Raw genomic sequence first — 23,889 nt, 5'->3', positions numbered from 1 at the left:
ATGTAAACCTCAGAGTGCCCCTGTGCTGATGCGAGAGGTCAGGACTCATTGTAGCAACATACAGATGGATCCTATGATCCCTTTTTTGTGGTGGCTGAGGTGTTTCAGAAATTGTGTAATACTGATTTAGTAGATTTAATAGTTCTGCAGGAAAACAAGTAAATAATTACTAGTAAAAAAAAAAAACAGTTTAGTTTCATTAAGATAATAAAAAGCACTGAGAAAATCGATTTCATTTTTTGAGGTGATCATCGATGCTTATTCTCTGTAGATCTCATCAACCGAATGTGGCACACATACGATAATGTGGCAGATTAGCTCAATTAAACTGGCTAATGAAAGAGTTTGAGTTGACAATGAGTAGGTCAGAATTCAGAATGAGCTGGGGATAATCTTAAAACCCCAAAACATGACATCCATCCTCTCCCGCTGAGGTTGTCCTGGTAACACAGAGACAACGTTCCCGCTACTCACCCCATACACCAGCTCCCCCACCATCCCGTTCCAGGTCTTGGTTTCTGGGTCACGTGCTCCATACTTCCCGTCCATTACTATAGACAGTTTGTACTTAATCCCAACATGTTTGGCAATCTCAGAAGCTAAATCGACACAGTAGCCTTCATATCTTTCATTCCCCTCCAGATTCATATGGTTTTTCTTGTACATCACATACGGAGCCTCCTGTTAATTCAAACACACGCTGGTTTATTCACACCCATGCTGAACATAATGCAGATACACGCAGACATACAAGTGCATGCACACGCACACATGCAAACACACGCACCCACACACCCACACACACGCGCACCCACACGCGCGTGCACGCACCCCCACACACACGCACACACACACACACGCACAAACCCAAACGCATAAACGGCTTCAACCAGCTCCATGCAGGCATGCATGCAAGTACAGTGTGACCACCACAGATGCAGTACAGACCATTGATCAAAGCAGCATGGTCAGCTTGACATAATCGCTTTCACCAACCAGTGGCGGCCAGCAGACCCCCAGCCTTAATGGACCCACCCCCCCCCCCACCCTGAGGGTCAGCTTACAGCACGGAGGGAAACATAACTTCTCAGTATCTTTTAATGGGCTTCAATTGGTTTTCAATAGGGGCTGGGTATCATTTGTAGGCTGGGGGAGGCTCAGCTCGGAGTGGGGTGGGGGTGGAGATGGGGATGGGGGTTCATAAAGTAAATGCCTGTGACAGGAGAGAGGGATCAGAAAGTGCTGAAAGTATCTCAAAATCGTCAAGCACACTGACAGCTGTCTCATTCCAAAAAGATCAAACCAAAAAGAAAACGAGCCATCAGTGTAATTGCAAAAAACGCAAATAACCTTGTAAATAAATACAAAATAATGACATCAGGGGAGTCAAAGCGTGCTCCCCCCCTGCCCCTCTCTCCGTTTCAAACACAGCTTGTCTTTTTTCTCTTCCTTTTTTTTTAGCACATCATCATTACCAAACAAAAGCACTGTTCCCTGGGAGCCGGCATCGCCATGACAGCCACAGACAATTAGGGTGCATTGTGGGAAAGCAACGGTTTGTTGGTTCTGTGTTGAACGTATTCTCCTCACCTCAGCCCGATTGAACATTTTTTTCCCCTTTGAGTTAACACATGTTTATTTCATCTGCTAACGCTATTACACATTTTGTACCCTTAAATGCTTCCCTCCTGAGCTTGACAAAGACAGAAAGAGAGACCCTTTGTAGTACATCTAATTATGGAGGAATACTTTATGCACTTCTAGGAACCTTATCACGCCTTAAGTGTTTTGCTTTTCAAGTATTCAGGGTCCAGAGTGTGTAAGGACCAGGTAGTGACTGGTAGTGTCAGCCATTTGAAGATGTTTGATGGAGGAAAAGCAATTGAAAGTGCTCAACAATGAGCAAACACACTAAATATTAATGGCAGAAAACATTAGCTTTTTTTTTTTAAGTCGTCGACAGCCAAGAAAACTAGGGAAAACTACCTCCTGCCAAAAACAATGCACTAGAGGCTATACTTCAACACAGAACCCTCAGAGGAGCAATACAAAATAGATTTGAACGAGGGGATGAAACCCAAAGACCAATGGTGCTTTTATCCCTCCTCAAATACTAGTTATTTTGCTTTGCCCTTGAGAAACCATCACAGCATCAATCCTCTGGTCGATCTCTGCTTCTCAGTCCATCCCAGATGTCATTGATCATTTACTTGATGAGGGACAGACAGGTCTACTTACGTATGCGTTTGTATGTTTCTATTGGATGGAGTCAACGCAACCCACTACTATTTATACCAATATTGTGATGTCACTGCTACGACAGGCCACTGATGTATGGAAAATCAAAATGCTTTGGCACCCACACGGATACAGTTGAAACACTCTCTCCGTGGATCGACTGTTTCAACATGTAGTGAGTGGATGGAAAGCAACACAAAAAAGATGTGGTTCTACCCGCCCAGGACAGAATGTATCAATCTTGGAATCAACACCATGACCTTGAGTGGCAGAATACGTGACACATTTAAAACTGCATGGGAAGTGTACCATAATAGTAGTGACCACAATCGTTCGGTTTTCCATTGGGAAGGTCTCGTTGGTGACCACCTGCTCCATTATATTTACAAATCTCTGGTACTCGTTCCAGTACCCAATCTGAAAAGAAGAAAACAGTGGTTATGAACATTCCCTATGCTAACCTCCCTCACCCCACCCACCACCCCCCTCCTTTGTCCCCTCTGTCATGTGTAGGGTAATCTTGTTCAAACCTGGCCTTCATTTACGAGACAAACATCAGGAGAAACTCCCAAAGCAGAGACCATAGCCTTTATCCTTGAATCAATCACCTCACGCGGCACTGTCCCACACATTTCTGATTCGGAGCCACCCCCCCCCCCCCCCCCCTGCAGTCGTGTAATGCCGTAACATCAAATAATGTTTCACATCAAACTACTTTACTACCGTACGTTCACTACCAATGAAGGCCAGGTTTGAGTACCGTAGTTCGTTGCCCTACCTGGCTTATATGCGCTGACGTGGGCAATAGCCTAAGGGACCATCGTCCCTTCTGTGTAGCGGAGCATGGAGCAGTGATGTATCTAAGCTCTGCTAGCAGCTGTCATGGTGGAGTGCTCATTAAACCTGGATTTCCCAGTGGCCTGTTGCCTCTGCGCTCGTGGCCGACCAGGATGGCAGGATGGTGTGTGTACGTGACGAATACTAAACCAGGACGGGGGACTAGCGGGGGAAAGTGATCCAGATTAACACTTTGCCATAATGCAGCCTCTAATGTCATTACTATCATCGAGTCAATTTAGGGTGATACTATGTTGTTCCACTGGTGTAATTACTGTACGACTGGGGTGTCCATGACACGGCGATGGTAGAGTGAGAGTGGAGGTTGTCGATACACCTTCTGTGTAGGTGTTGAGCAGACGGTGGGCTACATCAAACCGCACCCCCCACCTTCAGCTTCCCAGGTTTTACAGTGAATAATTGATATTGGGGCCTGTGAACTGCACACACACTCAATAATTAATCATAATTTGTCATTCCCTATATAGCTTCTTTCCTGCCCTCTTCTGACGCTACTTCAGATATTTCCTATCCCACTTCAGGGCTGCTTGAGTCGAACCAGTGTTAAGTGTTTGTTTGCCCAAGTGTAGTAATGCCAGCTTCGGCTCTGGTTAAAGATATGTTGCGTTGCTAACCGCCTGCTACTAAAACCACAGTTAGCATTTCACTCACACATCTGACGAACACATTTAGGTTGACACGCGTGTGTTGGCTCATTGGCGGCTCGCTGGTTGGCAATATAGGTTGATGTAACAATGTGGAGCACCAAATGGTGGCGCTAGAGAGTAGTTTAAGACTCGTGGCTAGAAACAGTACACACGCTAGAGGGTTATTTAATAATATACAATTCTAACGGGCCATTGAAAAAAAGTTTGGGAACCAACTGCGCTCTGGGGCTGCACAGTGGAAGCAGAGTCAAACTCACCCTCAACAGCAGGGACAGATATCTGGCCATACATCACTACTGACAGCCACTGCCTAGGCCCCACATCCTCTGGCTTCGACCGGGGTGACTGCGGCTCCTGGTCCTGACACAACTCTCTCTCTCTTTGCCCCCCCCCCCCCCACCTTCACCCTGTACTGGCCTCAGAGGCCTGCATAATCACACGTCACATCAGAACAGGCCCACACTGATCCTGCTAATGAGTGAGTTTTAAAAAACGCTGAGCTGCGGGTTTTTAACCTCAGTTAGTAACCAAGGTCGGTACTACATTTCACCGGGACTCACCTTTGTGAAGTGCGAACTGGAGACATCTCTGTTTCATTCACATAACGTGGCTTTAAACCCTATTAGTTTACATCCTAATTGTTGTCATGAGGGTTTTGCTATTCTATTCTATCTGCATTTTCTTATGTAACATACTGTATATAAATGTAGGTTTTTCTTTTGACAAGAGGGTCTCAGATATCAGACTGCAGTCTCTGCATGCTTGTATGTAGTGGCTGTAGGACTTAATCTCTGTACAGCTCCTCACACGGAATGCAGCTATGTAAACTAGAGAAAGGCAATCAACCTCTCTATGCTCCCTCCTAACAGAGCTGGCAATCCAATGTCCATGTCAGGAACAGGCTTCACTCTGTCCAAACAACAGGCTATTCTCACAGCCATTGTTACCGCAGATAAAATGGTTCCTATACCCCCGATTTGTTGAACTCGATTCGTTTTCTGAGTTCAGTTCATCTTTAAAAGGACAAGTTGACGTCCAAAAATATATAGTGAACTCGGCTATAGGGCAGCTTGTTTGCCATATTTCATAACCATTGGCAGGAAGAAATAATGAACTAGAACCTAATGGCTGACAGCTGATTACCCATTTATGATGAAGACCGGGAGAATTCGAGGATGGATTGGGATTTGAGAGCTGTGTCAGAATGGAGTAATATGTTGACCTTCGCTCCCAATCTTAAGGAGCGGTGACACGTGTCTGTTAATGGAGGGTGGAAGCACGTGTGTGTTAATGGAGGGTGGACGTGCACGTGCCTCTCCCTTACCTTTTTGGCCCCACCTGCTTTCATCTCGTAAACATCTATAGTGTAGTTGGACCTCCGGCCGTAGCTGTCGAACTGGATATTTCCAGTCATACCTTGCACTTGCACCTGCCGTGCACATGGGACAGTAACACAGAGAACATGTGTAATACATGGGACAGTAACACAGAGAACACGTGTAATACGTGGGACAGTAACACAGAGAACATTTGTAATACGTGGGACAGTAACACAGAGAACATGTGTAATACATGGGACAGTAACACAGAGAACATGTGTAATACGTGGGACAGTAACACAGAGAACATGTGTAATACATGGGACAGTAACACAGAGAACATGTGTAATACAGCAGCCGAAGCTTTGAAGGGATCACATCTCCGAAACTGCTGGTATTCACATCCGTGGATGCACTGTAGTGCACTCAGTCTTTTAATCAAATGATGGCGCTAATATGCTTTAATACAAGATGTGGGTTTATGGTAATGAGGAGTTTCTGTATTTGAGTGAGCTTTGATAGAGGACATCTGGGTGCAGAGGGAGGAGACATCTATATTTCACATTCTTTCACTCAAATGCAAACTCTCTCTCTCTCCCTCTCTCTCTCTCTCTCTCTCTCTCTCTCTCTCTCTCTCTCTCTCTCTGTTTCCCATTGTTATCTCTCTCTTGCCTGTCCTGTCTCTACCCTCTTCTCTCTCTCTCTTTATCTCCTACTGTACCATTTTCAGTGCCCTCTCTATGTCGATGCCCTGGCTCCAGGGCACGGCAGGGTTGGCCAGACAGTCTCCAGCGCTGCCCCGGCGAGACACGTCCACGCGCTGACGCCTCAGGTAGCGGAAGGCTTCAGCTATCACCAGGATGGAATCATGGGTCAGCGCCGACGTGTACTGCCAAAGACACAGAAATGATGAGAACCGGAAGAGATCCATGTGATTTCGAGAACATTATCGGCAACACTATAACACTATAGGCAAGGATCAGATCCCAGATCTCATCTGTAACATGGCATTCTATTATCACACTAAATCATCAATCAACGGAAACTGGAATCCTTACAGTAATGTTGTTGTATGAATCAATCAATCAATCAATCAATCAATCAATCGAACTTTAATTTATACAGCACAGGTCATGCATTGAATGCAACTCCAAGTGCTGAACATAAAAACAATAGTAAATAAACTACAATACAATACAACAAGAAGTAGGAAATACAAAATAGCTCAAATAAATAACACAATAAAACCAGGAATAAAACAAGAAATAGAAGATAAGATAGTTGACATAGACACTAGATAAAAAAACAGACTAAAAAGGTGTGTTTTAAGTTGAAGATATCCACACTCTCAGCCACCCTCAAGCCGTTCCACACATGAGGCCATATTCCAGTCTACAAGTCCTGAGCAACTAAGACACGGTGCAGATGAAGGTTTGTAATAAGGGAATGGGCTGAGACTGGAACACGCAGGATTGCACTAATGATGTGGCGGTTTCACCGCAGAGTTGAAAAGAGACAACAGCATCAATGTGGTTCTCGCCCACACATTTCCCTCAAATCTAACATGACCTCTTCACAGGAGAGAGGAGAGGTCATTAACCACCGCTCCGTGGGCCGAATCGAATTAGGTGTCATTAGAAATCAATTTCTTTGTTGATCATTGTTTAATTAAATGTGAATTGAAGGTGCAGATATAACCTTGCCTGGGACTGAACATCGATATATTGATTTTGGGGAGGAAGACAATGTAAAGAGAGAGGGAAATAAGAGGAAAGAAGAATGAAGGAGGGAAAGACACTGAAGAGAAGAGAAACAGAGGGATGGAACTCAAGTTGGATTGTTGTGCTTTGCATACTGTACAGTGTACAGTGTACACCATGAACATTCTTAGCTACCTTCAGCGGCGTGTTCTTGGCCTCAGGGAATTCCCGCTCATCTAGACGTTCCCAACGTTGCATGAACTGCTGCACGATGGGGTTCTCAGGGCTGATTATCTGAAATCCAGATATGTTGGCTCCACCGAGGAACACCTTGTCCAGGCTCACATTGGAAAAGCCCTGAGATCAGAGAGAGAGAGAGAGCGAGGGAGAGAGAGAGAGAGAGACAGAGAGAGAGAGATGGGAGATGTGGGGGAGTAAAGAGAAAGAATTCAGGACTCATACAGTATGCATGTCCCTGTTCAGAGAAGGTAGAGTCTATAAACAGATTCCCTGAAAGTTGCATGGAGGATATCGTAAACATTCTCAAATCCTTCAGCGAGGAGATCTCATATTATACATATTATTATTCTCTCGGGGATATACTCCATGCATACAGGCACTCAACTCAATATAAGTCACATCATAGAACAAGGGTGGTTGTCCCTTTAAGGTGATGGTCTGTGTGTCTGTCATTATGCAGTGGAACATGTACCTCCACATACTAGGCAGTGGAATTAATACAATAACGAGAACAATAACAATTTACGTTGTTTTTTAGTTTTTAGTTTTTTTGCAGCTGTCGTCCCTTCTTTCCAACTGATTGCTTGGCGCCCAGAACAACAAACACATCGTAATGTATTTGGACAACTCTGCAGTTCCAACTGTCATCAAATTACACGCCGTCGCCCAGGGGCATGTCATAGTGCGCTTTCCTTTCGAGGTAGAATTGCTAGTTTTTCAAACGCAGCTTGGTGTAATAGAGTAGAAGGGCATCAGTCTGTGACTGCTGCAGTAAGCCAGGGAAACAGTGGAGGGGGAACAGCAGGTGACAGAAGGGCGGACCTTCACCTCAGAACACTCATGCTAATGCACACGCCAGCCTGACACCCCCTCTCTGCAGACACACATATTATCACACACTCGTGTTCAAGTTCAAAAAGCTTCCCAAAATGAAATAATGGAAACTAATCTAATCGAGACCTAGAAAAGAATGTAATCAGATTCAAATGCATGTTTGACAATTGGACAAGAGTAAACAAAGTAATCTCTATGCTGAATAGAACAAAGCCCGGCATTTACATGTAAAACAACACAACCACGTCCCCATTTCCCATTCCTATTTTTCCATTACAAATAATCCCCTTATTGCTGGAATTGTGAGCACAGACATCCTGTATTTGTGTCAGGGATCCAGAGGTGCATGGCTTAGTCATATTGTGTGCGGTAAAGATGCAAGTGTGCTCCCTCCTCTCCCGGAGGAATGGCTTAGTTGTTACTCACCAGATTGGCCAGGATGTAGTGGTAGCCACGGCTGTTCTTCCCCAGGGTCACAACCTGTAGGAGAGAAGATCAATACAGTAAGCCATCCATAGAATGAGGGCTAAGAGGCACAGTTCATGTCCACGGGCACAAGAATCACGTGTTAGCGGTTAGCATAGAGAGCTTTATTGAAGTCAAAACAACATGCATTTTCTTTATGGCAAAACAATGGGGAGTTAACGGTTATTAGTGAAGAATGTAATTAGTTGAGGCGCTGATAATGAGAGGCCCATTCTGTACAACCTGAAACACCCTGGCAGCCTCTTAACTTTGAAGTTCGCTACAGCACATCATAGACATTTGGAAATGGGTGAAAACCGGAGAAAACCGGAGTATTTGTGGAATAATGTACAATTCAAAGGTAGTTCTGCCTCTCATTTAATACATGGGAATTATCACATCTTTCAAGCCTAACAGCATGTTTCAGCCCACACACTGCGCCTCAAAATAGAAGAAAGTATTTCAAATCATCACTCCATCACAATGGTTCAACCAGATTCTGTCTTTGATTATTTTCTCTGTTTTCTTTATTCTGGACCTTAATGGAGATCTCCAACTGTGAACACTCACTAAATGACCACTTTCTGTGGGTTATGATCTCTATTAGACTGGTCATACAGTATTTCTGTGTTTTGCGTGTTCTGCTACAGTCTCATTTACAGCCTACATAATTATTGTCCTACTGCCCCTTTCTGCCATTGTCTTTTAATCTATTTTGCTTATATAGTGTTGTTTATTACATTGTTGTTGTTCTTTTTATTATATTGTTGTTTGTATCTTTATGTCTTATACACCAAACACACCAAGTCAATTTCCTGTATATGTGAATATACTTGGCGCTAGAAATATTCTGATTCTGATGAGGTCTGTTATTTACAGGTCACCAGACTGTTGCAGACAGAGTTCTGGGTGTTTGCCACATTGAGATCGACAACCATGTCCCAGTTTTCATCTGCGTTCTGCAAACACAACGACGCAAGTTTCGCAGCCATACCAGCATGTTTGAACGTGTTCTGGCTCCAACCCCATCAACATGACAAACACTCAATGTATCAAGTGTTTATTTATGCTGTTAGCTCCAGGGGCTTCGATACTGTTATTTATCGCAACTGATTCCAAATTAGACGTTCGCATCATTGGATAGATCTGTCAGGTATCAAGTGACAGGGATTGATTTTTTAAATTTTTCCGGGCCCATTGGCTTCATCTAGGCATTGCTGAAGCTGAACTATTGGTTTTATCTTCATCCCTTCTGATGATACTGAGCTACTGCCTCTTAGTCCCTGCCACTACACATAGCTGCTCATGCTTACACGACATACTCACACAAATCCGATAAAGCCATTTTTTGTTGACATCCAAAAGTGACTGTCAGGCTTTTCACAAAGGGTGTTGCATGATGGAGCACCAATACTCTGCACCCTTTCACTCACCCTTTACCATCAGGCTGGTCCACCGGGTCAGTGGATTCTGACAGCTCCAGCATCATTAATATCATGAACTCACACACACAGCAGGCTTATCAGACACAACTTCTCGCTTGAGGACAGAGGAGGTACAAAAAAGGAGAGTGTCAACGAAAGAGAGTTGCTGTTTCTCAATGTTGGCTCTAATTATTTCGAAGATATATGTTGAGATATACAGTACCATCTGGAGGATTTGGCATGGAGAGGAAAAACAGCAGAGAAGGACATACTGTACTGTACACAATGTATGGTTACTTTCAAAATGTGCAGTGTTGCAATAACCCCTTTTAAAGTCATCTTCAACCCAAAGCCTGCTTCAGAAGACACATCCGAGGCTTTTCCGCCAAAGTCGTCACAAACAGGTTACGGTGAATGCAGTCCTCATTCTCCATGAAATTGTCCTTGACATTTGGCTGCGGCACAAGAAACATGGACACAGCACACACACACCTCCGCTCCCTGTTCCCCTCGGCGATGGCTGCAGTTGTCCTCGCACCTGACCCAGCGCTGGACAGAGCCTCTCCTACTCCCCGCCTGTAACCTGGCTGGCAGAACTAAGACACAGCAACCTTGGGCTGAGGCACAGCGAACGCCTAATGACACACAGACACAGGCCAGCGCGCTCGCTACAGCGTCTCTCTCCGTCATGATGTGGACGGCAGAGTGTAGACACAAAGATGGAACTGTTATACAAGTGTAGTGCGTATTGCCATAGCGATGTCTTCTCATATTTGCAACCAAGTTTGGACAATTGGCATCCTCAAATTCAATTCAGCTACACAACCATGTGTGTGTGTGTGTGTGTGTGTGTGTGTGTGTGTGTGTGTGTGTGTGTGTGTGAATTGAGAGCTGAGCTTCAGAGCTGTAAGTGTACGATGAATGAATTGCCCACCAGAATACTGTTACAGACCCTTGACAATGGTAATGTGATCTGGCTAATCAGCTTTGCCTTGGAAAAGGATCCGCAATATTCATACCAAATACAAAGTCCCAGATGATTTTGTATTAACTTTTAACTATTACTCAGAGAGCCTTGAATTTGTGTCTCTACTCCCTTTGCTCTCTCCCTCCCTCCCTCCCTCCCTCCCTCCCCACACCCCCCCCCCCCTCTCTCTCTCTCTCTCTCTCTCTCCCACACTCTACAAAGCACCCTCCAGAAGCAAAATAAAGAAAATACAAGATCTCCTCAACCTCTATAAATCTTACTTCCCCTTTTTTCATTTACCCTCTTGCACATTGGTCGTGTGGCTAGCTCCACCACCTTTGTTCCCCTGTAGAAATAGGGTTTCTATGGCTTGCCTGATGGTTTTCTCTCCATCGTGATTGGGGGAGACATGACCTTGCCTTCACCCTTAACCAGCCTGTGCTCGCAGAGCCTGCCTGACAGGGTGGCCGATGTAAAACCTACTGCACCACATTTAGTCCTAATGGTCAATAAACGCTGGGCAACTTTTCCTTCAGGCCTGACCTTTCTCCTGTGAGGTTCACCACAGCATTGAGCGGCAGACAGAAGATAATATGTTTGTGAGAGTTTGTTATTCATATCATTATCCATGCAGAGAGACAATGGACTCTTGTTCCGACTTTTACTGCTCGTTGTTACAGTAAACCATGGCAGTTAGCCTAAAGCTTAAACTAACCCTGATCTCCTCTGCAACTTCAAAACATGCAGTCCAACAACAGCCCTAAACAGATTTAGTAGATAAACGAGGGTTCAGAAAAACACTCCCCCCACTCGATGAGTGTACGAACAGCCACATTTGCTGCGTTAGGCCTGTCAGATTCGAGCTGGTGGCTGCTGTTCAACAGGAGTAGAAAGAGATCACCATGTTCCACTCAAGAGAAGATCAGGACAGAAGGGCTCAAATGAGTCCGACGTCTTTGTGCAGAAGGACTATCTACATCTCTGCCTCTTTAGTCGCCATTCCGCCGCAGGGCTTTCTGTCTAAGTATTCCTAGAGGAATACACTCTAATTAACTGGCACCAGCATCCGTAGCTTAGGCTTTCTTCTTGGCAGACGAAATGTATGCCAATGTGGAGAGCAGAATGGTTGGCTTTCCTCCAAAAATGAAACATTGTAGAAACACCCAACTCATATTTCGGTGGCGGTTATATCTATCCTCCCTCTGTACGTATAAGAGCAAGTTGTCACTTTATTCCTCAAGAGAAAGACATGCAATCCTGATATCGAACTGCCCTACAGCTTCTGTGTAATTCCCTGTAATGTGTAAGAGCTAAAATTACTTTTAAAGCTGCATGGGAATATACTTGATATGCTGTAAAACTCAAAACAGTAAAGAAAATAATCACTCCTTCTTAAACATTTCTAGAGGCAAAGTCAAATTCAAAACGGATTCATGCAATGTAGCGGGCTCCACTTTTAATTTCAATTATGAAACATAATAACTGCTGCAGTTTTTATTTGGACCTATTTGAAGACATGTAGTCCAGCATATTCTAATCTTAGCCAGCCTTTCCAAGCCCATGAGTAGGTGCAGATGTTTAGGGATAATATTCTGCCGATAACACCTTAATCCCATTTAATTTTGTATTCCAAGATAGTAAATGGCCCTAAAAATACAAGGTTGGTGCCAGGGCTCTTACAGAACAATATCATGGGAGGGGGGTTTACTTCAAACAGCTCTCAGGCAGAGAGACAGGAGACGATGAGGCAAGGGAACCCAGGCAGGTTTAAGAGAAGATGAAATCAAAGTAATCAAGAGGCTTTGAATGAGCTTTAATGTAACGGACTAAATAACTTTTCATTAGTGTGGTACCTTCAGAATCTTTCTCTGTCTCTCTCTCTCTCTCTCTCTCTCTCTCTCTCTCTCTCTCTCTCTGTGTATCTGTCTCTCTCTCTCTGCCTCTCTCTGTCTCTCTCTCTCTGCCTCTCTGTCTCTCTGTCTCTCTGTCTCTCTCTCTCTCTCTGTCTCTCTCTGGGATAGGCTGGCGTTTGTTAAAGTGTTTGCCCTCTGTTTCATTAACTGTACATACAGTACTTTGAGTGAGTCTTGAGCTCGGCTCCATCTCCGCCTGTGGTTGCAGTTGTAGGAACCTAAATACGGTACTGGGAATGCTGAATATTTCTCCCAATGTCTTTATCTCTACCTAACTCCCTCCTCTCTCCACTACTATTTATTGCACTATTATATTTGTCGGTCTTTTTCTCAGCTTCCAACTCTCTCTCTATCTCTCTCTCTCTCTCTACTAAAGCCGCCCCCTACCCATTTGGCATACTGGAGATACTGTTTGTGTTTTCATGCTCAGCCTCTGACAAAAAAACAACAACAACCCTGTAACAAACCAAAAAAAACGACAATACGTTCTGAATCTCTGCCTGGTGAATGGTGAATCCTACAGGAATTCCACACTCCAGAGCTCAGGGAGAGAGAGGGATAAAGAAGATCTCCAAACTCTCTACAGGGAGCCAATATGGCCGCCCTCCCAGCCTCTACAGGCAACAGAATGTTGTTCTAACAATTCCCCAGAGGCAGCCTCTCGGTTTGTATTCTTTCCTCCTCTTTTTTTCTGTGAGAAAGCGTGACTGTGTGGCTGGCAGAGTCCCTCGCTGCTTGCCCGCCTTTGAACAGCTTGTGTGCCCTGGGCCTGTCCCAGACGCCATTCATTCATGCCTCCCGTCTCTGAACACTGGAGATGAGCAGGTTGTTGCCTCTAAGCGGACTCTAGCAGAGAAAGCCTAGGGGCGGGGGGGGGGGAGTCAGGCTTGAGCACAATGAAGTCCATACAGACAGGTGATACTCGCTAAGATTCACAAACAGATCCACAGACATTACAAGACCTATACAGACACATACACAGACACAAAGATATAAAAAGATACAGAAACACGTACAGGCACACACTCACGCACACACACACACACACACACACACACACACACACTCACTCACACACACACACTCACGCACACACGCTACTGCCGTGCACGCACCAAATAATGACCTCACTAAGGACAGCAACAAAGCACGATGACAGGTGATATGAAATGATTACATCAATATATTTTCAGAAGCATCCATCATCAGCGAAAATGATATTATGACATCTCCTCTGTGGATTGTTGTAGTAGACACATTCATTGGGGGAGGGGGGGGGGGGGGTCGTCAGACAAGAGCGCTTGTCTCGGAGGCTCCTCCATTACGTTGTAAAGGATAGGATTAATTTATCTGCACTGCAGCGTATTGACGGAAATGCCCTCAGTGATGAATCCTTTTGTGATTGTTACCGAAAGCATACAGGCTGATAAAGGCGGAGGTGGAAAACCAGACCGTTGAGATACCCGCTCATACTGGAAATGATGCACACAGCCAAAACGCCTTGTCTGTCATGTCTTGTTACTGTCCTGTCTCAGAATGTTATGCAGGGGGCGCCTGGGTGGCGTAGCTCACTAAGGTGCATGCCACGTCATCGCAGGGTCCCTGGTTCATCCCAGGGTGGATTCCAACCATTGACCTATCCTGCATGTCATCCCTCCTCTCTCTCACCCATCCTTCCTCGCTACTGTCTCTATCCAAATGAAGCAGAAATGCCCTAAAAACATGTTTTTAAAAAGAATGTTATGCAGGTAATACTTGATGACACCTATGCTATACACAAGTGTTCACTGCATTATCCTGGCTGTCACATGCCATTGCCCATTCCATTCCGTGCATGAATGATCCAAAAAACAAAGCCGATATCAATTCATACTCTATCAAGACCTTGCCTATCCACAGCACTTCTACACACGATAGATGGCACTGCCTTGTATTACCATTCTAACTGCAGAGGGATTACTCAGAAGTGATAAAGCTAAGCTACCGAGCTGATTCCCATTTCCCTCAACAATCATTAGACTGGATTTGTCCCGCCTCATGGTCTTCACTCCAAGACCAGTGACCTTGGGTGACTCCATGTTTGTATAGCAACTACAGAATGAGACACTGCGCCAACCTGCCACTAGTGGCAGTATTCTTTCCGCTGTAGTACAACTACCATCACTATCACATTATTACTTTTTTATTACTTTATTATTACTAATATAGTAATATTATTATTAATATTATTACTTACTTTACTTATTCTACTTGACTCTATTATTGTGATGTTGTATCTTGCTGCAATGCCAATGTTGAAGAACCTAAACCAAAGAAGTGTACTCTTGTGTATGGAATAAAAGCAATTCCGATTCTGATTCTGATTCTGATTCATTATTACTGGAACAGCTAGCCTTTGGGTGGGATACAAAACAAGTATTATGAATGCATGTCAATTCATTTGGATATTACCGTACAAAAGAATGTTTACTGAGGGAAACTAAAATGAATTAACTCTGAAATGTTTTCATCTGGTCCGTTCCAACGTCCTTGGCAGGGCCCTGTCCACCCCCGTCCAGCTGCATAATGGTGCATCCTAACTGGCACGGCCCTGTCCACCCCTGTCCAGCTGCATAATGGTGCATCCTAACTGGCACGGCCCTGTCCACCCCTGTCCAGCTGCATAATGGTGCATCCTAACTGGCACAGCCCTGTCCACCCCTGTCCAGCAGCATAATGGTGCATCCTAACTGGCACGGTCCTGTCCACCCTGCATAATGGTGCATCCTAACTGGCGGCCTCATGCAGGGCTGATGTCCAGCAGCTTTTCTGAATGTCTGTGACTCATCAGGATTGGCAGAAAGGAGTTCAATTAGCCTCAGTTTAGACAACTCATGCTATGGTGATATACATAATCTTTTTCCTTGAAAATTGTACTGTAGCATTTAGAGAGAATAGGCACTTTCAGGGTTTTCTTAACTTTCACTTTCAGGGTTTTTCTTAAAAGAAAACCCTGAAAGTGCCTATTGTTTCTAAATGCTACAGTACATTTTTCAAGGAAAAAGATTTAAGGGGGTACTAAAATGTATATTAAAGTGGGCGCAGAAACACTGTGTGAGTTCACATCAAACAGATTGGAACACATGCAGATTAATATTGAGCGTCACTATTATTGATAATAAATCAGAGTACACCCCATTAGAGATAGACTCATTAACATGTCAAACATGTGATTTGTCATCTAATCCTAACCCTCCTTTTAAAAGCCTATACTTATAATTAACCGTATAAATATAAGAAAATAGATTTGAATATAATTTAACCAAGAATTATTGAGTACGGAAATTTGCTGCACTAGAATTAAATTAGACACAGAGAATTAATACTAAACGCACATTCTGCACTCAGGATCAAATTAGACTCATAAAGAAACAACTGAAACTAACACTCATTGAGGGTATGCTGTATTGTGAGGCAGGAAGAAACCAATATATTTTAAATGAATACTAACGAGCAGAATCCAATTCGTAGGCTGATTGCCTTGTAAGCAAGCAGGCTGAGGGGTGTGCAGTGGTATTTGGCGGAGGAGAGGAGACGTAGCGTGGTGAGATAGCCACTCATCTATTCATGGTAATTGTGTTTTCCTCATGAGGACTAGTGGACTATTTCCTCCTCTGGCAGTAGTCGTACGTGAGCGGAGAGGCTGAGTGCTGAGGGGTCAGTCGAAGAGGATTAAGAGGACAGGCCCTCGGTGGGCTCTGCAGCCTGCTGCAGCCATACCCACCCACGACTCACTGCCCCCCTCAGCCCCCGAGACAGCATGGACCCTCGCCCTGGGCACCCTACAGGCCCTACACTTCCACAACACCCTCAAGCTTTGACAGCATTCTGCGTTAGCCAACAGGTACAGTAGCTTTAACTCTTCGAGATAATCCTACCAATCACACAAACCTCTGTGTTCGCCCCTGAGGTACCTAGATCCTCAGGCATTATCAGCTTTAACTCATGCTCAGTTACCTCCTACCCGGGTTAAAGCTCAAACACCAAACACCTTTTTCCTGCAAGACTATCTGTATTTCTCTATTACACATTCTGGTAGCCAGCCAGGGAGTGAGAGTGAAGGTGGGAGTGTTAAATGAAAGAGTGGCTTGCCATTTTAGCCTGAGAGGAGTGAGTACGTAGGCTACAGCGAGCCAGCTAGCTTAAGCAGAGCAGTAAAGATTGAGTTCGTACCTGTTCTAAGATGGTGTTGATCCTGTTCACCTCACAGTCGATCACAAAGCGCTTCTCCTGCCTCCTGTCCATCTCCTCAATGATACGCTTGAACTCGGCGGGGTCTGTTATGCTCCCCACCGAGCGCGCCGTCACCTGCCAGTTGTTAGCCACCGCCGCCTCCATGATGGCCTGCAGTATAGAGAAACCTACAGACAGGCAGACGAAGAGAGAAACAAAGGTCACTGGTCATTCCACTGGTGCTGAAGCCACCTTGTTATAAGTAAAGTTTGGCAATTTAAATTTTAAAAAAGGATAGACATTATTAAAACGTATCCCTAATCTCTCTGAGAATACTTTTCACCAGACTTTTTTCCCCTCCCTGTGAATGTCCTTGCAGATTGAAGAGACAATATCACAATGCAGCAAAGGCGCTGCGTAGAGAAGAAATAATCTCCATATTATTAAAAGTGCAGTAGTTGATGTAATCATGCCCGGCATCGTTAAATCACGACATTTATGCCACATGTTAACCTTGATAGTGTAACGACGAGAAACATCTCCGATCCAATTCGTCCTTGGAGATTTTGTGCCAACTCAATTAAAGATAAAGACAATGAAAGATTCATGCAGGCCCGGGCTTCGGTCTACAGTGGTGACAGATCATTATGTTAGGAGTACAGTGGAGAAAGAGTCATTTCAATGATTAATTCACATGTGAAATATTTTCATTCAACGTAGTTTTTGCAGTTATACTATGGCCATATTACATACTACAGAGAATGAATAATGCAGTCATATTATTCTAAAAGAATAGATTCCACGTTTTGTATAAGCTGAAATAAGAAGGCTTCAACTCTCATTTCCCATGTATGGACAGAGAGTGAACGTGAGCAGTGTTAATGAAAATTAAGCCTAGCACTGGTATTTCATTAAGCCAGAGACAATGTCATTGTTTTCAATGGACGGTGCAGTAAGCTATTTTTCCATTATCTATCCATTGAGCTGTAAAAATTGTCAAGGACTGACATACAGTAAAAAAATGTGCAGCAGCAGCAGAAATCCAACAGTAACAATCCCAAGCAGACAGACAGTAAAAGAAACGCTGATTTCATACAATGATTAATATTCATTAGTCACTGGGGATTATGCTAATAGAGCGACACTGTTTGAATAACAATGGGCACAGAAAGGCATGTTGTACATTGTTCTCGGTAAGTCACGTCCCTACTTCTCCTCTCTACGGCCTTATCTCTGTGGGCCCGGCACTGACTGTCTGACAAAGCCAAACACAGAGACCACAACAACAACAACAACACACCACTCTCCGCAGCTCTCGCTCTCGCTATCTTTGCATTTCCTCCATTACGGCTCTGAATGGTCGAGTGGCTTTCTGCTAGCGCAGCAGGAGTGATAAGGGCTCTGTGGCTGGAGACCCATAGTGTGTCTACACTCCCAGCATGCCTCTGCCACTGCGGCGCTCCCCTCTCCACCGGGTGACCTTTCGCTGAGAGGCACGCCGGATGGCGGTAGACAAACGCACGGCATGTCCCCGTGTCCAGAGGAGCAGCGCGGAGCCACCACCAGACATCAACCTGTCAGACTCTGGGGTTTATCAGGTAACTATGGACACCTTGGCCTTAGAGAAGTCTATACTTCACTGACTGTAACCGGTGACCATAGACTACAGTTTAAGTGTCATGTTGAGGATGGGTATTACCAGCATATCACATTTTGGTGTTTGTGTGTATGCACTCTATTATAGAGGTTACACTGGGGTCGGACAGTTTTCCCAAGGGTATCAATAAAGTTTCACTGTTTTGAACATTCTGTTATGTTCTGTATTGTAAGGTTGGATATTCTCTGAGTTAAATTTTATTGTGATTTAGTCATTAAAGGAAACCTATTATGCTCATTTTCCAGAAATGTATGTAGGTCTCTGTGGTCTCCAAAACATGTCATTGGAGTGTTTTGCTGAAAATACCACTCAGATTTTAATTCCAGCATGTCTCTAAACGTCTCTGTTTCACGTCTCTGTTTCTTTTCTGGACAGGCTGTTTCACGGGTCGGGAAATCATCAGCGGTTCACTGTGTGGCAGCTCGGCATTAAAAACACACGGTTCCAGGTAAATCAAATATCCGAGTGTTCCCCACAAAACAAGGAATCCAAAACCTTTTGAATGGTAATGATTGGACCTTGTGTGCGAAAGGGACATACGAATAAACACAGGTCGGGAAACCATCAGTGGTTTTCTGCAGATTCGCTGTGTGGCAGCGTGGCAAAACAACACTTAGTTCCCGGGGGAATAAAAAACACAAGACACGGAATCCAAAACCATTTAAACAAGTTTCCCTTTGAAAGTATGAATGCACAGCGAGGGAAATGTTCAACACAGCGCCCGACAGCTGCCCCCACCTGCGTAGTCAAGAGCAGCCAATCTGAATGGCTTGTTGAACCACATGGTTTCCTACGGAACGAAAACTGACCATACAGAACAAGCACTGAAAAAGTGAGTTTTTCATTATAGGACGTTTAAGTGTTTTGTATGTGCTAGACAGCAATCATACTTGATGTTATGATATAACACGTTGTGATAAAACTATTTCACACTGGAAGGCACTAAAGAGTTGGGTACTTCAGAAGTGGAAACTAAATCATCATCCAATGTTTTGGAGTGAGAAAGAGCCCTGCTAGGAACATGAAAAGTTGATGACAGCATGTCTTTTCTTCCAATTGCCTGAGTCTGAGTAGTCAGGAAAGCAGACATATTTAGCTACCTCTGATGTGAAAGAAGCCCAACAGAGGTTTTTCATTCTGAACACACATTCTCATAGGGCTTTATTTTGAAAGCACTGCTTTGTGCACCACCCTACAGTATCTAACTCTACCTCAGGCAGCCCCTGATCTGTAGGTGAACAATTGAATTCATTTAAGATTTGGAGAAGATTCCATGTCTTCCTAGTTTTACATTTATATGGAAAGAGAAGAGATAGAATCAGGCTGTGGTAAATATTATTTTCTGAATTCTATTACTTTTGTTTTCTTCTGAAAGTCAGCACCAAAGTTTCCATGTAGATGTCAGAAGTAAAGGTGAAGAAAAGGGAAGTCAGGAAGTCTCAAAGTCGTGCTTGAGGGGTAGAAACACTGTGCAGAGCTCGAGCACGTTAACGTGGGCCTATGTGTAACAAACCGGACGAAACGTTTTTCCCTGAAGTGACACATCTGTCACCACAACCCTTCTCTCAGGGACTCCCCCGGTAGGGGGGCCATGGAGCTGGGGGAAAGAGTCTCTCCAACACGTCAGTGCTACCAAACACCCTGTGGAGACAGGCATCCAACGAATGTGATGGATCCAAAAGGAGTGAAGACACCCAGAGTTGGAAGTCTTGCATGTGGAGCTAGCCTTGTCCCCTGGAGCGGAGGCAGGGCCCCAGGAGCACAAGTTTGATCTTGGAGGAGGCTCTATGGACTGCATCCAGGAAGGACATGTCCGCCTTGGAAATCACTTCACCCTTCAGCTTCCATGCCACCGTAGCGGGCTAGGAAGAAGGGAAGGAGTCATGGACAGCGCCATGTTCTCCATCGGAGATATCGAGGCGCAGCCAGATACAGATACAGATCTCTGGCCTGTTGGCGTCCTCCTCATTTAACTAGCTTGTGAGCTTGGCATGAGCCGGGCTCAATGGAGGGTTCAACCCTGGAGGAAGGGGGGTCAGTGGAGGGTTCAACCCTGGAGGAAGGGGGGCTCAGTGGAGGGTTCAACCCTGGAGGAAGGGGGGGTCAGTGGAGGGTTCAACCATGGAGGAAGGGGGGGTCAGCGGAGGGTTCAACCGTGGAGGAGGTAGTGGTGGTCTAGTGGATAGTGAGTTGGACTTGTGATCGGAAGGTTGTGAGTTCAAATCCCGCCTGAAGCCACACCACTACTAGTGTGCCCTTGGGTAAGGCACTTAGCCCTCAGTTACTCCAGGGGGAATGTCCCTGTAATTCGTAATTGTAAGTCGCTTTGGATAAAAGCGTCTGCTAAATGGCAAAATTAAAATTAAATTAAATTGGAGGAAGGGGGGGTCCAGCAGAGAGCTGCTGTTCTCCGCAAAGACGACACCACGTACCTCCACGTACCTGACTAGCCGTTTGAAAACCTGAGCATCCAGCAGAGCACATAGCTCGCAGTATGAGGTGTCGAACAGCAGCACATGCACACGAACAGCAGTACACGCATACAGACAGAAGTCCACGCATGAATGAATCCACAGCACAAGGGGAAGGCTTTGTGAGAGTCTGCCATCCACAAGGCATGACTACAGCCTCAGGCAACAAACAACAAACAACCACAATTATGGATGCAAAGCTGACCTAACTGATCCTCTTATTGCATTGGGCACTTTCAAATGTGCTTTCAGAGGTCATTCAGTTGAATACTCATCATTAAAACCCCAAAATTACAAGCTATGTATCACCAAATGATATTCTGAAAGAAGTGTAATATTTGAAGTATATTATGTTCAGTCTCTTCAATTTCCCGCAATGATGATTACAATGACTTCTTACCTAAAGATAATGTAAAGAATTATCAGCAGTATCATGTCATATATCATATGTGTGAAGGTCAAATGACAGAAGATGGAGTAAAACTTTCAGTTTTCAGAAAGCAACTGAAAGATTATTTAATTTCGTCATGAGCCGTTCATTTCATGTTGGTCCTACATAATATTCTTAGTAACGGATTGGTTTTCTTTTCTTTCTTTTCTTTTTAAATTCTTCATAACTTATTTTCCTTCCCATGATTATTACAGATCAGTCAGATACAATATTACAGCAAATAATCTGGTTAAACGTAAATATACTATATTTAAGGTGAAAAACTGAATAATGAACGAATAATTTTCATCAATGATATTATGAAGGATGACTATCGAGGATGATGTGACTTATGTCACATAAACACCTTTTAAAAGAATATGGGACTGTATGCTCAATCCAAAATTACAATCAACTGGCTGCAGCCTTGCCACAAGATTGGAAGAGAAAAATGGGAAAAGGACAAGGTAAAGACTTGCCCCATATACTGTATATAAATCACAAATGGCTGAAAAGATTTGTATAAACAGACCAGTATACCAGTTTCATTTAAGGTAAAAAAAAAAACATTGACTACTGCTCTATATAGGATACAAGATTACTGGGAACATATATTTGACGTTCCTATCCGATACCATCAGGTTTATGAATCAATACATAAACAAAAACATAAACAAAAATTGTATAAAATACATCAATTTAAAATACTGTATCAAATTATTGCAACCAAAAGAATCCTCACCATATCAGGCATTGAACAATTGGCACTCTGCAGCCTGCACCAGATGTGATTATATAGGGGTCTTCACCAGCCTGCACCAGATGTGATTATATAGGGGTCTTCATTGGATATTATGTGTGTGAATATGTGAATAATTTGTACCCCCCTTAGTGAGGGGTCAAACCGATTCGATTGAAGCGAAAAGCTGACAACTACTTTTTCATCCAACAAATTGCAATAGGGATAACAGTAAGAGTAGGCCTATTTAATGATTTATGGATATGGTGGTTTTTGCAGTTTGGGCTAATTGACATTGGAAGTTAAATGGATGATTCAATGCTTTATATTCAAATCTGCATGGCCATCCATACTAAATCATTACCAATAAGACCTTGTCCTTGCCAGCCAAGATTTATGACTGACACTCTCTCCCCTCTTGGGCCAGTGGCCATTTTCAGCATTAGCTGATCAGGGGATCCAATCCCCTACGCCAAGTCGGAGAGCCCTCATAAGCTCCTCTGCCACTGAGGTTTATATCCCACACAGAGAAACACCATAAATTGTATTCACCTCTTCACCACAGTGAGAGAGAGAGCCTCACAGCTGTGTCACATCTAAACATGTAATACAGTCAACTACATCAATTCTGGAAGACAACGACAAGATTTCCTTATCAGCATCTATAAATCCAGTCTGTACGACACGGTGGCATGCAGCGGCTTCCTCTGATCCTACTCCTCATTGCTCATCATCCTGTAGAGGCGGTCTGGGTTTTAATATGTCGTAAAGCTCACTGGCGTCGCAGTGTCAGCTCACACACACACACACACACACACACACACACACACACACACACACACACACTCATAATGTTCATATACTGTGCATAACTGACTGTAAATGGTATTCTGATCTTTCCAGAGGAAGCATCCTTATAAATCAATCAATTGTAAAAAGAAAAATCATCAAACTAAAACCATCACGACATCTCAATATGCTCTGAGCACACAACTCGGAGCATGGACGTTTTTTCAGAAGGGCGAAGTACAAGTCCAAACTCAAAGTATGTGAAAAAGAGCACAATGAAGTTCCCGGATGCTGTGCTCCATTGGTAAACATTGCATGCATAGTTGGAGGCTTCTGCTGCACCCCCCTACACAGACGTGTGATTTGTCGGTAGAAGACTCTGGGCCCTATTATGCACTTCTTAACTTGCCGTCTTAAGTCTTAATTAAGACGCACCGCCAGGTTAAGACCTACCGCCACCCTTATTATGCGCTTCATACGCGCTACTGCTATTATGCAGGTGTCGATAGGCGCCCACACATAAGACGTAAGACTCCCGTGCATATATTACTCATTGTGGGAGTGTTCATATGTTAATGAAGTGCACTAGGCGCCCCTGCTATTATGCGATCTGACTTTGCGCCTAGCGCTAAGAAGTGGTTTGAAAAGTTCTTAAGTTTAGACTTCATGCACGTTTTGAAACACGAGCGCGCCTCCGCGGTTTGCGCATGTGCGCCGACCGACTTCTTAAGAAGTGGGTCAGCGCGCATGCGCAAACCGCGGAGGCGCGCTCGTGTTTCAAAACGTGTATGAAGTCTAGCGCCTATGAACTGCATAATAGCATAGCGCTTATGACTTAACGCAGCCGGTTCTTAAAGGGAATGGCACCTGGCACGCTGATTGGGTTGATTGAGAAGACGCCCAAAACACACCCATGACTAATTTCTGGGCTTAGCGCCGGGTCTTAGGTGCCCACTACCGCACGCATAATAGCAAAGTGGCCTTGA

General features: G+C 44.3%; 1 protein-coding gene across 2 annotated transcripts in view; it reads right to left on the bottom strand.

Annotated features, from left to right (window-relative positions):
* Nucleotides 1–23,889, bottom strand: part of gria3b (glutamate receptor, ionotropic, AMPA 3b) — a gene marked incomplete at both ends in the record, with an annotated part of 80,222 nt that overhangs the window by 17,286 nt on the left and 39,047 nt on the right. For both annotated transcript variants that reach the window (XM_080527801.1, XM_080527802.1), the window contains 7 exons: nucleotides 475–681; nucleotides 2,548–2,655; nucleotides 5,068–5,172; nucleotides 5,784–5,951; nucleotides 6,958–7,119; nucleotides 8,263–8,316; nucleotides 16,818–17,005. In XM_080527801.1, the coding sequence (XP_080383927.1) occupies nucleotides 475–681; nucleotides 2,548–2,655; nucleotides 5,068–5,172; nucleotides 5,784–5,951; nucleotides 6,958–7,119; nucleotides 8,263–8,316; nucleotides 16,818–17,005 (992 nt within the window). The remainder of the gene's footprint in view (nucleotides 1–474; nucleotides 682–2,547; nucleotides 2,656–5,067; nucleotides 5,173–5,783; nucleotides 5,952–6,957; nucleotides 7,120–8,262; nucleotides 8,317–16,817; nucleotides 17,006–23,889) is intronic.

The sequence above is a fragment of the Nansenia antarctica genome (assembly GCF_963989245.1).
Source record: "Nansenia antarctica genome assembly, chromosome: 3".
In the NCBI taxonomy this organism is placed as follows: Eukaryota; Metazoa; Chordata; class Actinopteri; order Argentiniformes; family Microstomatidae; genus Nansenia; species Nansenia antarctica.
This window is presented reverse-complemented; position numbering and strand designations above follow the sequence as displayed.